Genomic DNA, 18,362 nt, shown 5'->3' with positions numbered 1-18,362 from the left:
TGTCATCAGGTTGTATGTGTCCACTGGAGACAAACAGCCCAGGCCCATAGCAAGCCTAATTAAGAGTAACAAACAGCAAACATTTTACCTGCTTAGGACTTTGCTTCTCAAAGCCTGTTTTTGAAGCCAGATTCCAAACTTTATTTTCATGTACTACAAGCAGTACAAGTCAGGGCTTTTTGGAAATGCATGCATACGCACACACAAGTGTGTGTATAAAAATATATATAATGTATTATTTTATATGTATATGTGTATACATATGTATATATATGTATATATAATATATGTGTGTATGTGTATTTATATGTATATATATTTGATGTTAGTCAAACTCCAGTCCTAGCTCCCTGGCTCCATCTTGAATGACTGGGCTACATATACTAGATTCGTGAAACCTAGAGGAAGCCGCACAGTGGACGTGAGCACAGTTGCTGAAGATGTTAGACCAGGACTCTGCCTGGGGGGGAATAGATGGCCCCCTGGTGCTACAGTGGGGATCCGTGCAGAGCCCATCAGGGTGGATCGCCACCTCCACATGCTAAGTGTCTGTAATGGCTTTCTCTCTAAGTGAAAGCACATTCAAATAAGCTCAACTTTTAGAATGCACAGTTGGTCTGCAGCAGATCTAGGCAATAAAGGGGCTCCCTTATACCACCAAACCAGAACCTGAGGGCTTCCTGCCCCAGGCTGGCTTTCTATCTTATGGAGAAACATTTAGGAGCAGGCCAAACATAGTAACTGCTGTGCCCTGTATCTGTGGATGAGCATTTCTGTCATTTCGGCTTGTCCCATGCCCAAGGTTGTCCCTAGATGTACATTTTAGCATGCTCGTTGGGAAGGAGCTATACAAGCTGGATTGGAGCAGCGATGAGAGGCGCGTATCTCCTGCCGCAGCTGACTGGGAAGTGCGTTAGATGGAGGGCTCTTCATTTGCTGCTCTGTGAAGTAGAAAGACAGATGGGCCAGGAGTGCCAGAGCCTGAGCGTGGTCTTTGGGAAAATCACTCTGTTTCCCCCTCTCCCCCGAGTACTTACTAAAGAGTGACCTCTGTGTCTGCACAGGCTCACGTCTAAGAGGTGGAGTTAAACCAGGCCTGTGTATCTAAGTGGCATAAATTGCAAGGGGCCTTGGGCAAGGTGGCTGATATTATCTCTATGCACACGTTAGGAATTTTTTTGAGACAGTCTATGCATCCCAGGCTGGCCTGAACTCACTGTGTAACTGAGGGTGATCCTCCTGCCTCCACTTCCTGAATTGCAGGTGAGTGCTGGAATTACAGGTGTGCCACCATGCTGGGTGTATGGTATACACTGAGGGCTGAACCCGAGATTATGCTTGTCACATGATCACGTTACCAGCTGGGCTGTGTGGCCGGCTCTGCTGTGGCGGCAAACACATCACCTCGCTGGCGACCAGCTGATTTCCACAACCCTGTCAAATTCTTATCACAGCTCTCTTTAGCAGGCAGCTGGTCATTGTGAAAGCCAACATGGAGGCTGCTTCTGTCAGATGATAAAGGTATCCCATGATACCATTCTGCCAAGCAAGGACTACAGTACTAAGTCATGAACATGAGCTCAAACAACATGAGTAAAATTTGGGTCCATGTGATGCACAGCAGTGCGTGTTGCTGGAAACTTAGACACAACTGTTAGGTAATCTAAGGTAAACCTCAGACTTTATTAGGTTTCATACACAACTTTTTGGTTCCTTTCACTTTTAATAAATGCCTGAAAGAATCTATTTAAATCTCTGGTAGGAAAGCTTGTGTGTCCTGGACTGATGACTACTCATACAGATGTTTCCATTTGAGCAGTAATAAGGTTGATGGCCTCAGGTCTATAATGACACTAAAATATAAGTCACACTGCCTTTATGAAAAGAGCCACTTAAAATATATTTGGGGGCATGGAAGAACAGCAGAATTGGGAGAAAACAGAATATCATGCTCTTTGCAGCGTGGCCAGACCGTACACCAGCAGCTGAGTGTCCAGTCCGGGGTGTGAGTGTCTGCCCGTGGCGGTGGCGGAGGCTCTGCTAAAGCAATTCCATGGCTTCTGTCGGTAGCTGCTATTCTGCATGTTGCCTGACTGCTTTCCAATCACACTCTTGCGAGCTGTTGTACTTCCCATGTGTGCTCTCTCTGTGTGCAGTCACATTTACACAAAACCAAATAACCTACAGATCTATCAGAATCCAAACTAACCCAAAGACCCATCAGCAAAGGGACGCGTCTTCATCACGGAGATCACCGTACAGCGTGTCTGGTTTACTGCTCTCCCCTGCCTGGGGAGTGAGGAAGGTAGCACAGCCAGGCCACTGCAAGGGCAGTGACCCCTGTGGTGGGCGTCCTGGGAGGGGTCTGCTCTGCCACTTGCTATGAGTGTTTCTAGGATACATTTACCACGTGGTTCCATTATGTTGCCAGTAATGCTGGTTAATAAATGGCTCTGGCTGAGTTGCAGGTTAAGTAAAGAAGGGCAGATAAGACCAGATTAGCCTATGCCACTGTAGCATATACTCCCACGCCTACTGACAAGGGGAATGTGGAGAGATGTGGGAACCCAGGGTTCATGCTCCATGTGATGGTCATTTGCATCAGCTAGAGGGAGGCAGCGCAGGCCCTCTGTAACAGTCCAGAAGCTGATATTAGATGCCCCAGTAGTATAACTAAGGAGTATAACAGGGGTTTTCCAGCTACTGTGTATATATTTTTGAGTCACTGAGAGCATTCTCAATATTGAGGGATTGACAAGTACAGCTGGGAGGCAGGACCTTCCATGCATTTCTAGGTCAGGCAAGCTAGAACCCACTGGAGTCACAACAGCAAAGCAGTTTCTTGGGGGAAGCAGACCAAGACCGGACCAAGCAGAAGGAACAAGACTGGACTCAGTCTGGGCTAAGTAGCAAGGCACAGCTGGAGCAGGGGTGGTCAGAATGTGTCAAATCTAGTGCACGTCTCTCCCTGCTCTCAGCATCTAACACTGCTGGGCTCACTCCTCTATTTCTACAACATTATCTGCCCAGAACGTTGTTAGCTGAACAAGATTTGTCAACTCTCTGGACTCTGGGGAATTTGAAGCTTGACTGAAAACAGCAGCCTCAGGTTCGCAGGGAGTAGCGTTATTTGAAAGCATCAGGACGGTGGCCTTGTTGGAATGGGTGTGGCCTTACTGGGGTTTCAGAAGCTCAAGCCAGGCGCAGAGGCTCACCCTCTCTTCCTGCTTCCTGCCAATCTAGATGTAGAAGCCTTGCTTCTTTCTGCAGCACTGTGTCTGCCTGCATGCTGCCGTGATGGCAATGGACTACACTTCAGAACCGTAAGCCAGCTCCGGTTCAGTGTTTTCCTTTATAAGACTTGCCATGGTCACTTCACAGCAATAAAACTCTAAGACAGGCATGCTGGCTCATACTATAATCCCTTAGGAGGCTGAGGCAGGAGGATCCCCTTGATTTGGGGGTAGAGGGACTGGTTACAGTTGGTGTTAATGGCACATTTTCTCTTCAAATAAATGACACTGCTGATCGTTTGCATGCTTTGTGTCTAACCGTTACTAGGTGAAAGGAAAATCTGTCAGCCAGTAAATTTCAGACTATATTGAAAAGGCTGCTCAGTAAGGTACTATCAGAGCCCTCCATCTGGACTAGAGTGCTGGGTTTCAGAGCACTAACAGGCAACATGGAAACACACAGGAAGGAAAGTGTTAAGTGAAAACACTAGCCACTAAATAACGTTCTTATAAACACATTTAAACTCTTTTGTGAGATTATCAGAACAAAAAATAGGACGTGAGAAAAAACTGAAGGAAGAAAATGAAAAAGGAGCTATGGCCTTGGTTAAATACCCCTTTATGGGAAGGAAAGTTGGGGGTAGAGCTGAAAGACAAGTCTTCTCAAGGCTGCTTTCCAAAGCATCGGTACAGGGACTTCTTTTTTATTTTTATAATTTTATTTTTTTTATATTAATCACAGGTTATTTACTTTGTATCCCAGCTGTAGCCCCCTCCCTCATTCCCTCCCAATCCCACCCTCCCTCCCTCATCTCCTTCCTGCCCCTTTCCAAGTCCATTGATAGGGGAGGTCCTCCTCCCCTTCCATCTGACCCTAGCTTATCAGGTATCTTCAGGGCTGTCTGCAGTGTCCTCCTCTGTGGCCTAGCAAGGCTGTTCCTCCCTCAGGGGTTGGGGGAGGTCAAAGGGCCAGCCATTGAGTTCCTGTCAGAAATAGTCCCTGTTCCCCTTACTAGGGAAACCCACTTGGATACTGAGCTACCATGGGCTACATCCGAGCAGGGGTTCTAGGTTATATCCATACATGGTCCTTGGTTGGAGAAACAGTCTCATAAAAGACCCCTGTGCCCTGATATATTTGGTCCTAGTGGAGCTCCTGTCTTCTTCAGGTCATACTGACTCCCCCTTCTTTCATGTGATTCCCTGCACTCTGCCGAAGGTTTGGTTATGACAGGGACTTCTTTAATTAAGTTAAATGGTGTAAGGTACTCACTAAGGAGCTTACACACAGATTATCATCTATGTGTAAAACCCCAAGACACAGGTACAGAGTAACATCTAGAAGTGACACAGCAGACAGACCCTTAAAAGAACTCAGCCCTGCTTGTCTGAGCTCTGCACTCAGCTAACGAAAACCAGTTAGCTTTTTGTTTTATCTGGAATATAATTGAAAATATTCTATATAAGTGACTTTGTAGTTGGTGTGTTTGACTCATGACCATGTGCTCTATATAGCCAAGGCTATATGAATTATGAATGTGATCCAACACAGAATTATAAATGTGTTGAAAACAATGATCTTTATTTGTGATTAAAATGACAACAACAAAAGAAAAAAAACCCTTCAATTGCATAGTTCCTGGGCATGGACTTGATAGATTACAACATTGTATCCCAATGTCAAGAGCTGGACACATGTGCTTTCTGGTTTAGTAGAGTTAAGATGTCATGTGTAGTCTCCAGTGAAACCTGCATAAGGGGCTGTAATCTATACAATGATTGTATGGGGTGTGGTGGTGCATGTCTGACTTAGGTGGCTGAGGCAGGATGATTGACAGATGAAGGCCAGCCTGGGTTACATAATGATACCTTATCTCAAAGCAAAAGAGAGTGGGGAGTCCAGTTACTGAAAAACCAAAACAAAAACTAGGGCAGAGTTTTATCAATTTGTGAATTTTAATTTGCAATAATTTAAATTTTTTTAATTTTAATTTCATGTGTACGGATAACTTGCCTTCCTGTGTCTGTGTACCGTGTTCATTTAGTGACCGTGGAAGCCAGAAAAGGGCACTGGAGTCCTAGAACTGGGGTTAGAGATGGTTGTTAGCCAAGCTGTGAGTGCTGTGCACCCAAGTCCTCTGGAAGAGGAGTCAGTGCTCTTGAAGTCTGAGCTATCTCTCCAGTCCCAAGTATATACACACACACATACAAATATTTTTTTTCTGTGTCTCTATGGGTGACTTGAAACTTTCTCTTAGAAGGCCAGTATCTGAGGTTATCAGATCTACTCAAACGGATTCATATTATGAAAGCAGCCACAGGCAACACAGAACAGAGATGAATGCACTTGGCTGAATTCCAATAAAAATTTATTGATAACAACAGCCAGCATGCTGGATTTGACCCACAGGACAGATTTACTGACATCTTTCTAGTGGTCCTCTTTTAATTACTTGCTCCAGAGTGAGATTATGGTAGTCTCTTGCATATATGGATATTGTGTTTGGCACCTAGAAGTCAGGAAAATTTTTGGCTTACATGCTACTCTTTGGATTAGTAGGTTTATTTATATAGATGAGACGCCATCTCTTTCTATGTGAACAAATGGGGGTAGAAAAACATAGTACCAAGCCAGGAGACATTGATAGACTGGCCATTGCATGCAGCTTCTACAGCAGGAGCACTCAAATGTAGGGTTTTATGGGAAAGAGGTGCTTGGTTATGGTGAAAGGCTGCTTTACCCCTTGAGAGGTCCTTGGCAGAGGGATGTTACCGTCTTTATTCCTGAATTCTGACCAGAATGCTGTTAAATAAGGAAACCAAGCAGATGGCAGGCAACGAGGACACAAGCAGCCCTGGCACTCCTCCTGTTACCAGGAGCTTCAGGGCTGTTCCTGTCCCAGGAGCAGGGTGCCTGCCTTGGGCTCTGGTGTGGAAAGCCATGTGGAAACAGCTGAGGTGCCTTTTCCCTTGAGACACACTGCTGTTCTTTCTGCCCTCTGGGGTGTGCCGCCTGAGGCCTTGAGATGCATGGCATCTCAGTTTTCTCTGCCTTCTCAGAATGTGCCTGAGGTTACCCCTCCTTTCCTCCTTTCCTTTCCTTTCCCCGCCCCCTTCCCCTCTTTCCTTTCCTCCTTTCCATGGCCTCCTAAGTGGCTATGTCCCTTGCTCTGAGCCAACTTTTCTGTGCCCTGTTCTGATACCTGTCGTGGCTGCAGCATTCCTGCCCAGCCCTCTGCCTGCCCAGCCCTCTGCCTGCCCAGCCCTCTGCCTGCCCAGCCCTCTGCTTGCCCAGCCCTCTTGCTGCTTCTGTTTGAGATGCTGTGGTTCCCCATGTCCTGGTCACCATTCTGTGTGCCCAGAGGAGGAGCTTCATAGAACATTACTGATGAAACTGGACTCTTCTGATCTGTGGGGCAACCAGAGAAAAGTTATCCTTTAATACTTTTGAAGCTAAAAGAAGTTGAGACATTAAACTTTGGAGATGGCTCTGCCACTGGAAAAGCACTTGCTGTGGAGGCATGAGTGCCTGAATTCAAATCCCCAGCACTTACGCATGGCCAGATGCAGTAGCCCACATGTCCCTAATCCCAGGGCTCCTACCGCAAGACAGGGAGCATAATTCCTGGACATTTATGAGGCAGCTAAACTGGGAATGTGCAGCAGGAAAGAACAAAAACCAAACTAAGAGACTGTTTCAAATAAGATGAAAGGTGAGGACCAATACTCAGGGTTGGCCTCTGACCTTGCATTCATGTCACTTATACATGTGTGCGCACACTTGGGAGTATGTGCAGCACACAGAGATTATAAAAGAAAAAGTTCCGTGGGCAGTAACTTCTATTGCACCCTAGGCTGCAGTGGGCCCTTGTACTTAGTGGGTTATTTGGACACATTTCCCCTCCTTGAATTCTTTGAGCCACTTGTTGAATGTGATCTTTACTTTACATATATGGAAACAGAGTTAGAGCGAAATTCAGTAAGGTCACATGGATGGCACCTGCCAGGCTGGGGCTTTAACTCCACAGCCTGTGTGTATGTGAATCACCTATCTTGAAAGAGGTGTTTGCTTGAGGACACACGGGGAAAGGTGGGAGGACCAGCCTTCATGGTGCCCTCGGGCCTCCGCCTTGCTGTCCTGCACATGTGCCCTGTAGGTGACAGGCATCGGTCACTGGTCCAGGGAGCTTCCCGGCTTATAGCTGATGCTCCTTGGGCTTCTTTTCTTGGCACGAAGGTCATGGCTTGTGAGCCCCACACTTAGTGCTCACAGTCTTGGCAAAGAGCAGCCCTGCCTCTTTCCTGCCGTGTCCACCTATCTGACCTGTCTCAGGCCCACCCCACCCCCACACCGGCCCTCAGGCCCTACAGAGTCTACGCCATGGCACCCCACGTTGGGTTCAGTGGCAGCGGCTTTATTTCTCTGCAGTCTTGGCTGTCGTGTTCATGTCCCCGGCCTCTTCTGCCTGCAGAGCTCCTTCTGTTGTGTCCAGAGGATTCCGTGGCTGCACTGAGATGCCTTGCTCCGAGCTTGCCTTTCTGGCCTCATCCTGGCCACTGTGAGTGGAGGATGAGTCAGCCCCACCCAGCAAACTCCTTTTGCAAATCAAACATCTGGTGGAGCCTTTTTTTTTTGTTTTTTTGCCTTGAATCATTTTTTTTTTTGTGAAATAACAGGAAATGATTCTATTTAGAAAAAAATTAAAAATTCAGCTACTATAAAAATGAGGAAATTCAGATAAGCCAAAAGATGAAAATTAAAATAACTTGAAATGCAGTGTTAACCACTGCGTGTTATATACATACTCATATATACACATTCCATTTTATAGAAATCTACTCATGCATATTAATACATACGAAATATATATAAAGTTATTTATAAAGAAAACAACCCTAGGTCCCTTTCTTCTTACTAATAAACCCTGTCTGTCTTGGCCAGTAGAGGTCAGTGTCTTCCATCACAGTATCTTCTATGACTTGCATTGCATTTCTGTATTATAATCTATTTGACTATTAATTTCATAGTTTACCATCTCATTTTACCTAATTGCAACTAGAACTTTGGTCAAGAGGGGAGGAAAAAAACTCAGGAAGTTTTCAGTATTTCACTTGTTCTTTTATCTCTTTGTTGAAGACAAGAAAAGGTCTCATTCTCTGGAGTTCTTTTTTTCTTTTTCTTTTTAGGCGAGGCCTCATGTAGCCCAGACTGATTTTGAATTTGCTGTATGAATGACTTCGAACTTTTGATTCTCCTGCCACCCCTCTGGAGTGCTGGGATGACAGGTGTGGGCCATCCTGCCTGGTTTGCTGGGTCATGGGGATTGAGCTACCTGCTTGCTCTGTGATGCCCTCCACTGAGGTGCACGCACAGCTTTGCCTGGAGTTTCACTGTTACCACTGTAGGACAAACGATTTGACAAATAGCACTGACCACCTCAACCCCATCGTGCCGAGGCTCGCTGCCTCCAAGGGCCTCGCAGAATGTGATTTGGGCCTCTGACCCTGTTACTGTAGGGAAGGTGGTCCTCCTGGCTCAGAGCCCTGGTCTGGTTCTGCCCATCAAGCTTTCTGGGGCAGTCTTCTGTCAGCCTGTGGCTCCAGGTCTACTGTCAGTCATGCTGGTAATATTAGCTCCTTCTGAAAGTTACTGACAAGTGTGGTGAAGAGTTGAGTGAGTTGAGGAAAAGTCCTTTGTACTTTTTAATCGTCTTTTCACCCCAAGGGGAACTTTTCTGACTTCACTAATTTGCTAGAAGTGACAGCTGACATTGTGGTTGCCCTGACTTGCGCAGGAACACAGCCTCCTCAGTGGCTTCTAGACGGTGAAGAGTGTTTTAATGAGAACACGGAGCACACTAACTGTACCCTCCTTGTACACCCTGCCCAAGCTGGAGCAACCTTAAGATCCTTAAGGTTAATCATCTCCTACAGGCCTGATTCTTCTGCCCAGGAGCTTAGGGCATTGAGAAGCTTTGAGGGCATTATTCATGGTTGGACTGGGGTTTTGGGTCAGTGGTCTAGGATAGAGCTGGTAAGTGTGGGAGGGAGAGGAGGGGGAGAACAAACAGCCAGAGGTGTGGAAGTGAACACGCATTTGTGAGAGTATTCTTGGAGATGGGGGTAGGGTGGGGCATAACCTCGTTCCAAGTCAGGTCCTGCCAGTGGTCCTTAAAAAGCCAATTCAAAGAGCCAAGTTAATAGTAGAAACCAGAGGAAGGAAATTTACTCAGTGCAGCCATTTTGGGGAGAGACAACAGATGTAGGGAGTGAGTCCCTCAGGTCTGTCTTCCAGGCCCTGAGGTGAGATCAGAGTTTAAATAGAGGGCAAAGGATATGCACATCTAAGCAGTCCCAGTCAAGGTCTGCTCTCCCCACCAAGCCCCCTCCAGCCGACCTGTTCTTATCTAGTTTTCAGCCTCATCTTGTAAGGTGCTCTGACAAGTTCTTAGAACCATCAAGTCTCTTTCTGGCAGACAGGTCCCCCTCTGTCTGGTACCCCTTCCTTCTTCCAACATGAAATTTCTGGGGGCAGTTCTCATTTCTTTGAGATCCATTGTTTCAGTAGTCTGATAGTCAGACTGAGAGCCCTATGTGTCTTCTCTTCATATCTTCATTTCTGCCAGCCGGTTTAGAACATGACCTGTCACCCCAACATCAGAATAGCATCTGTTGGTCAGTATGTTGGTTACATCTGTGGCTGATGCCCACCCCCCAGCTTTCCCTGTAGGCTGGGAACTCAACAGTAGCACACACTGACATTTCACTTTCAGGCTTCTATGTGAACTATTATTTCATTATCAAGCACGTTTGAATCTTGTTTTTGAGCTCAAGCCATGAAGACAAAAATAGCTTGTTGGACCTGGAGCTGTGGACAGGGCCACTGTTGCACACTGGGCCATCAAGATGAAGCCACAGTTCAGTTATGATGCAGCCTGGGGCTTCCGGCCAGTGCAGTAGCTTTGAAACCTCAGACTTTACCCCCTCGTAGTTACTTTTAAGGTTCAGAAGCCCTCAAGGAAACTGAAAAACCCTGGCAGGGTATGTCTCCAAGTAGGAACAGTGCAGCTATCAGAGTTGTGTGATCTGAGGGTTTTGCAAACCAAATCACAGGGAGGCTGCCGGGGTATTTTTCTGATGGAGAGTGTCCATGTTAGGGGGTGGTTATAGAGTCACTCAGAACTTGGTTTGTGCAAGACTCTGTCCTTCTCTTCTTTTCCAAAGAGTATCTGAGGTTAGGCGCAGTAGGCAGTGTTGGTGCCATTCCCCCAAATGTTTTTCTGGGCTCGTTGAGAATAGACACGTTGCCTCTTTTTATGGGAGGCAGAAGGTGCCTTCTCCACACATTGAAACAAAACCCATAAGAGCCCCGCCTAGGCATCTGTCTGAATTCAGAGTTCCTCAGCGACTCAGGCTTTGTCTGTAAATAAGATGAAATTGTTTTCAAGGACAATTTTAAATTGAGTTTTTTGGAGACAGGGTCTCACTGTGTAGCCCAAGCTAACCTTGGTGGTATAATCCTCTTGCCCAAGACTTTCCATTGTTAGACTTTTAGGTATGCTCTACCATGCTGAGGGAAAACTTGAAAGAACATTATGGGAGGGGGCGTGGGGGAGAAGAGTGTCCATACTTGGCTTTTTCAGACAGTTTTAAAGGAAGGTTTTCATTTATTCTTTTAAGACATTCACAAAGAGAATAGTCTATATCTTGAAAACACCAAGGCCCACCGTGAGCCCATTACTGCTGATTGCTACATGCTGACAACCAGAACAGTCGCTTCCTACGTCAGCAGGCGGGGGGTTCTGCTCTGCACACACTTTGCTCTGCACTTTTGGGCACCTGAATCTTCACATATACCTTCCTCAAACTCCTGACCATGCCTTTTGCTTTTAAAGCAGCCCTCCTAGGGCTGAGGCATGGGCGGCCTGACAGACTTCCCAGTTGTCCCCAGATTGACCCGAAAATATGGTATATGCAAGGGTATTTGTTACATTTACCACTCAAAGCAGTGGTGACTACAGCCCACTATCACCCAGGGCAGGAAAGCCCAGACTCTTTGGCAGGCAGAAGCAGCAGGAAGAACAGGCTCTCTCCCCCCAGGGAGTTCTGAACCAGTGGCCAGTGCTGTGAAGAGCCTGTCATCATCTGCAGAGTATCGGTGGGTCACACTAAAGCCAGGATGCTGGCTTGCTCAGGGAGAGAGTCTCCTAAGTGTGGTGTGGTGTGGTGTGGTACGGGCACTCAGCAAATGCAGGTTCCCTCTTCTGCTGGACCCACAGGGTAACGTGTGCAGTCACCCGACAGACAGGCAGTGCTGTGTTTAATCCTCAGCAAGGACACAGAAGACTCAGAAAAAATGCTCCTGAGTGACTTTACCATATTCACACAGACTGCGGTCTTTTACTGTTTGATGCTTATGACCATTGGTAAGTAAATAGGAAGTGACCTGTAGCCGGGTGAAGCTTTCGTTTGTCATCACTCTTCTGCTCTATGAGTCCCGCCTCCCTGTGATCCTCCTTTACAAGGCCACCTTTACGCAGTGGCTTAAACTGTTAAGTGTGTAAAAAGCTTAGCTGCAGCACTTGAACACTTAATTGCTGCATCTTGACAAGTAGATTTGCCATTGAAATAACCCGGCTAACATTCACTTTTTGGAAGTCAATGCTATGAGAAGTGTTTTAAAATGAATTCTGATTTTTCCAAAATGGCAAGATATTTTATTTTTGAAATCTTGTTATTTTAACACCGCATTGTTAGGTGTGATTTTTGACATCCCAGCAAGGCAAAGCTGTAATCTCACCAGATGCCATTTAACTTATGGTGCATTTTGTCAGATCTTATTTTGTGTGGTATATGCAAGCTTAATATAGATTCTGTAGCTCTGACGACTATTAGTTTTTGAGACTACAGAAACTGCATTGTCTGAGTTTGTGGTGCAAATCCCAGAAAAGAGATTTCAGCAAGTGAGTTTTAGAGCCTGTTATTACCATGGACCTTTTAGTAGCTGGTGGAAAGCGAGGTCTAGAAGCAGGCCCGTAGTCTGGGTGTGATTCTGCCAATGTGGTTTTCTGGACTGAAACATACTCTTTGCAGCTTATATGTTGCCGTCCCTGGGAAAGGGCGATAAGCTGGAGTCAGCGCTACTCCTGAGAAGCCCAGCGGCTGGAGTTGTCCCGCTGGGTAGACTGTCAGTTCTCCCAAGGGCTGCATCTCGATATCACTTGGTGGGAAGCTTATAACAGACATCCATGGTGTAGTGAGAATTTTGGAATTTTGGCTTTTTTAAAAAAATACAGCTACATTGTATGTTTTCGTTTTCATCCCAGGTGTGGGGGCGTGGGGCTGCTGGGCAGTGACTGACTATGATGTGTCCTGTGCTCTAGCGGAGTGCGGTTTCTCCAGCTGCAGATCGTTTCTGTGCTTGTGTGACATGTGGAATTCTGGGGACTTTTCAGAGGGTATATACATGTCAGAGGACATATAAATTCAGGGTGGATTGTTGGTTGCTGTTGGCTGCAGTTTAAGTAGTCATGTGCAAAGAAACAACAAGAAGAAACTAGCTATCCTGACAGTAAAGACCAAACTTGCCCCAAGGAACTCAGTGCCCCTAACCATCATGAAGTAGTCTAACTGTAACATCCCTCCCATTCCAAACCCTGACTTCATTCAGGGATCTTGTTCCTTTCCTCTCGTTTTTTTCTCTCTCATATCTAGTGTTAGGGAGTTTGAAGGGTGGAGAAGGGTGAAAGAAAGAAGAACCCATAACGTAGCAAATGCCAGTTATGGTTGGGCACTGTGGCACATCCGTGAGGTCTAACACTCGGGAGGGCAAGGTTCGAGGACCTCAAATGTGAAGTTGTTTGGAGCTACATAGGGTGACCCTGTTTAAAACAAAAACAGAAACACATGGTTGGCCTAGCAGCACACACCTGGAAACAGCACCTGGGAGGGAGAGAAAGGACACTGCTGCGGATCTGGCACAAGCCTTGTCTACTTAGCAAGTTTCTGGCCAGCCAGGCCTCCACAGTAAGACCTTGTCCCACTAAACAGAGACAAAACCAGCTAAACAAAAGCACCACTGTGGTGGGGCTCCAGGTCTTCTGGGTCAGAATGGCATGGTGTTTGGAAGCTCCCAGATAAAAACCAAGGTGAGCTGGGGTCCTCTGTCAAGGAGGGGGAAGGCAGGAAGATGAGTCTTAGTTGTATTCCTTCATGTTCCTCGTGTCCCGGAAGAGAAAGGCTGCCACCTTTTGGTTGTACATCCCTGTGTGCTTTATACTGTTAGGATGTGAGCCGTGTTAGAGCTTCCAAAACAGACCATAAATCTGATTGTTGTAAACATGATCTGGACATTGGAAAGATCAGCTTGTACTTGGAAGCTTTCAGAACCGTATCTGTTTTGGGGAAGGAGAGGCAGGGTCTGTTGTATCTCAGCGGGCCTCAAGCTTGCTTTGAGGCTGAAGATAACTTTTAGCTTCTGATCTTCCTGCCTTTGCCTCCTGAGTACTGGGGTTGCAGATACTCACTATCATGGTCAAGTTGGCTTTCATGGCACTTGGGATCAAACCCAGGAAAGCTGTATACCCTAGAGAAGCACTCTGTCAATGAGCTATGCCCCAGGCCCTCCACATGTGTTTTCTTACTGAATTTTATATACTACATCTTCCAGGCATTAGCAGAAATATCCATGTTCACGTTTAAAAATAAAAATAAGTGGAAAATACGTACCTTCCAGGAAATTTTTTTTTCTGCTTGAACTGTTTTGAAGTAAACTCTTTTGAAGTCTGTGTGCACAGTTGTAAACATAATCTCGCCTTCAGCTCTTACCATGTTGTAAACTAGGATTCATGCACAAATGAAAGCAGCAGGCCAGAGCCTCACTGTTGTCTGCCCCTTGAGTCAGGCTCTGTATGTTACTAGGTCCGTGTTTCTGCTCCATCATTAGCTCATTCTGTGGTTCTTTCTTGGGTCACGCACCACTTAGAACTACATTACTATTTACCTCTTAGCTGATTTTCCATGATTTTCTACCCCACGGTGGTCTTTCCATCTGCATGTCTGCATTTTCCATTTGTTCTACTCTTAACCTTGCTGGTTGCCAGGCTGTCTCCATGTGCACTTTGATGTCTCTAACCTTGGCAAGCAACTACTTCTTTGGAGACTGAGCAGGATTAGTCGGTACTCATTGAACTGCATAGCAAGGTCAGGGAGAGGATTATTGTTGAGGTTTTGTCTTCTGTTTTTCCATCAAATGAAGACCTATGTTGGGAAGCAGAGGAGGTGGAGCAGAAAAGGATGCTGGGCCAGAAGAAGCTAAATTTTCTGAGGCATGCAATTCGTGTCTCACCTTCTCTCTCATCCTAGTATATGCATAGCCAGCTTGAGTGTCTTCATTTTTAACTGCCACAAGGCTCAGGCTAAATAGTTAGATTTGAGGGCAGAACTTGAGGCAGACTGGGGCTAAGCCATTCATTCTGAAATTGCATGGTACCTCAGCCTGTGTGAGTCTCCCAGAGCACTGAGAGCTGGAAAGCTGGCTTGGCCAGCTGTTGAGGACATGATGGGTTCAGTGGGTCTGCCTGCTGTATGTTCTGTTCAGAAATCCCTATGTCTGGATTTTTAGAGAAACCTCAACAGTAGCCTCATTCCTGATTCCTAAAGAAGCAGTCACAGCTCTTGTGATAGTGGGGAGTGTTGAACAGGAAACATAGATACAGGACTCTTGTGTGGTAGTGAGAGTAGTCTGAGGAGAATGGAGCCATCGGCCCTGGTGTGCTGTGGGAAGATGAAAACGCTTGGTGTTCCAGGTGAGCTGAACATCCAATGCCGACCAGCAGTGTCTTGAACATGGCTGTCCCTTTCTTGTCACCTCTCAGAGTGCTGAACAGATTGCTGAGCTCTGCAGGGATTTTGCCGGCACCCACGCCAACAGTATGGAAGCACCAATGGAGAGTCATGACCCACCTCCCAGGCCTCTGGCTCGTCACCTCTCAGATGCAGACCGCCTCCGAAAAGTCATCCAGGAGCTAGTAGACACAGAGAAGTCTTATGTGAAGGTAATGGGAAGTGCTGGGCATCCACACCCCTTTGCGGATGATGAGGTCACACTGGCAGGGGCTTCTGTCCGGGACACCTGCTACTTAGGATGCAGACATGTGCTCCTCAAGGTGAACTGATGCAGGGAAAGGAGGGCAGGCTAAGAGGGGAAAGAACTGAAAGGGCTTTAAAAAATTGGATTCTTGACTCATCTTGTTGCCAAGGTAGCTTTCACTATGGAAACAGATGTTGTAGTTCATTATTTGCAATCTGTGGGATGTTGTCTACACTGCCTTAGCAAAAAGGGTAGAGATCACTGTGGGTTCTGAGGACCTGGGGAGCAGTCTGCACCATAGGGGCCCTGAACAAAGGCCCTCAGAATCTAGGTGGTGAGCCCTGTCCATGGAGCTCCTTGTGCAGAACAGAAGCCCAGGCACAGGCATTTCAGCCATCATGGGGACTTCGCACACCATGATAAATGCATAGCTAACACGGTCATGGATACTCACTGACTTCATTTGTTCATCTGATCAGCCGGCCCTAGTTAGTGCTTTGAGAAACATTTCATTAACATGGGCAACTTGGAGGACAGTATTCTTTCCTTTAAGCTGATGCCTTGGGGGCTATTTTAAGCTTGCTTCATTAGTCAGTTTCTGAAAGGGCATGGCACAGGACAGTGGCTAGGAATCCAGGCTTGTTGTACTGCATGGCTTTTGGAAGGTCATCTCCAACTTCCCTTTTGGTCCCTGTGCTTGTCACTGGTCTTCCAGACATTCTTACATCTGTTAAATCCAAGAGTTACACATTATCACGCACATGTATTCTCTACCAAGTAGCCCTGAGGAGCTGGGAATGTAGCTCAGTTGGTATAGTGATTGCCTAGCATGCATGAAGCCCTAGGTTTGATACTGCAGAACTGGATAAGATGGCACATGCCTGTAATCTTAAGTTCCAGGACTCTGGAAATAGAGGGAGGAAGATTAGGATGTGTTATCTTCAGCTTATAGCGAGTTTGGGGCCAGTCTGGGCTATACCAGTCTTTGTCTGAAAAACAACGACCACCAACAAAGACAGATCTGAGCTTCTCCTTTAAATATGCCACTGCTGGTTCCCCAGGACTTCCTAAGAAATCTTCTTCATGGCTAGCTCCAGTGCCTGTCTGTATTGGTCTCTGCGGGAGAAAGAAAAGAGATTTTAATTTTGCTTTCCATTATTTGTTGTCTTGTATCCAGTGGAAGAGAGAGATCCTAACTTCTAGGGAGCTCAGGGGTTCCTACATGACCCAGCATGTCCATGACCTTTGTTCAAGTCGCTCTGAGTGCTGTGGATGCTGCTGTGGCTCCAATGCCACCTGACACTTGAGCTACATCATAGAACCCACTGAGCCCAGGGCTAAGATTAGAACTGATTCCCTTTTGTCACCACTGTTCCCCATCTTCCTTTTGGGTTCTGTTGTACCAGGAGGGCCATGTCAGTGCTACTGTTAAGACTACTGAGGTAGACAAGGAAGGACCGACTCTTCCTTTCCTGCAAGAATCCTGCCATTTGTTTTCATAGGGTTCCAGGCATGGAGGCTCTTTGCCAGCCCCAACTCAGCGTGACCCGCTCTTGCTGTGCAGTAAGTGCTCCGAGCAAGTGGCGTTAGCCTGGACAGGAGTGTCTGTGCGTGACGAAATAACCAGTGCTAGTGCAGCCTTATAATCCACATGTGCCCCTGCCCTTTCTCCATTTCTTTCTGTTGCTGACACTTAACACAGAACCTTCTTTGTTGTCATGATTGAATCTAACTCCAAATCTGCATGCACCTTGAAGTTTTCCACATCCGTGTGTCCCAGAGATCTATCTGATCAGTAACTCACAGCTTCTTTCCCTCCTCACATCCCAGAGTGTTGTGGACTGTGGCGAGGGAGGGAGGGGTTGTGAGGAACTGCAGTGTTGGGTTTGCAGTCACGGCTATCACGAAGTGCGCTCTGGGGGCGCCCTGGCTTTCACGCTGCTCTCTGGTTCTCCAAGTGACCACAGCAGTAGAGACTCAAGTGTGCCTTAGATTGTAAACCTCTCTGCTGCTCAGTTGTTGGTGCTCTTGCACTCGAACACATGAGTTGGAAATTTTGTTGGTTTCAGCCTGAAGTTGAAGAACTGCCCAGGTCTTGTCCCTCACAACTCTATACAGAGGCTGTCCCTGTGCTCCCTGGCGCAGAAGGGAAATCCAGGCCACTGGTGACTGGCCACAACTTGCAGCAGTACCTAGCTGCCCTTTCCTTCCCCCTCGGAGAGATGATGGCCTCCATGGCAGGAAAGACAGAGGCTGTTCTGTTAACAGGACGTTAATGGCAGTGTGGGTGCCGATGCCATACAGTGAATCTTTGAAATGTAGCAGGCAGCACTGCGGTGGTATCAACTGTGTACTAGGTAAGCGATGGTAAACACTTTGAAGGCCTAGAATTTCAGCAAGACACGTGTCACCATGCCTCATGGGAGTCTTTGGAGTTGCTGCTTGGGCTACTGGAATCAACTGGTTATTGTGGAGATTTTTGTGTTAAAGAGACTCTTCTCTTGGCTTTTAGGATCTGAGCTGCCTCTTTGAACTCTACTTGGAGCCACTGCAAAATGAGACCTTTCTTACCCAAGACGAGGTAAATAGCAAACACTTTTCTTCTGCATTGTCCTTCAGCCTTTTAGCAGATGTTCTAGACCAGGTGTGTTCTTCCCTTTAACATTCCAAAATGATGCTCCTCCCTTCAGAATTCATACCCAAGAAACCACAGTTAAAAAAGAGAAATAGCTTTTTTTGGGGGCGGGGGGGTCTCACTGTGTAGTATCCTGGCTGACCTGGAACTTACCATGTAGACCAGGCTGACCTTAAATTCAGAGATCTGCCAACCTCCACCTCCCCAATGCTAACATCAAAGATGCATGCCACCATGCCTGATGCAATGAAGTCATGTTTTACTTAGGTCTGTGAACTTGGTTTGGGCTTTAATTTATAGCAGTTTATGACTTCATGCAGCCCATGGAGTGCAGGCTAGACACAACAGTACTAGAGAACAGCTGTAGATTCACAGTGAATCCTGAAGTTGAAGGGCCTTCAGA

At 46.6% G+C, this 18,362-nt stretch overlaps 1 protein-coding gene across 5 annotated transcripts in view; it reads left to right on the top strand.

Moving 5' to 3' along the window:
* Tiam2 (TIAM Rac1 associated GEF 2) overlaps window positions 1-18,362 on the top strand; it is a 194,027-nt gene that overhangs the window by 162,499 nt on the left and 13,166 nt on the right. For all 5 annotated transcript variants that reach the window (XM_060373453.1, XM_021648942.2, XM_021648951.2 and 2 more), the window contains 2 exons: window positions 15,110-15,289; window positions 17,837-17,905. In XM_060373453.1, coding sequence (XP_060229436.1) covers window positions 15,110-15,289; window positions 17,837-17,905 — 249 coding nt within the window. The remainder of the gene's footprint in view (window positions 1-15,109; window positions 15,290-17,836; window positions 17,906-18,362) is intronic.

Source organism: Meriones unguiculatus, chromosome 20, assembly GCF_030254825.1.
Source record: "Meriones unguiculatus strain TT.TT164.6M chromosome 20, Bangor_MerUng_6.1, whole genome shotgun sequence".
Taxonomy (NCBI): Eukaryota; Metazoa; Chordata; class Mammalia; order Rodentia; family Muridae; genus Meriones; species Meriones unguiculatus.
Note: the sequence above shows the minus strand (reverse complement) of the source record. Positions and strands in the feature narration are given on the sequence as shown.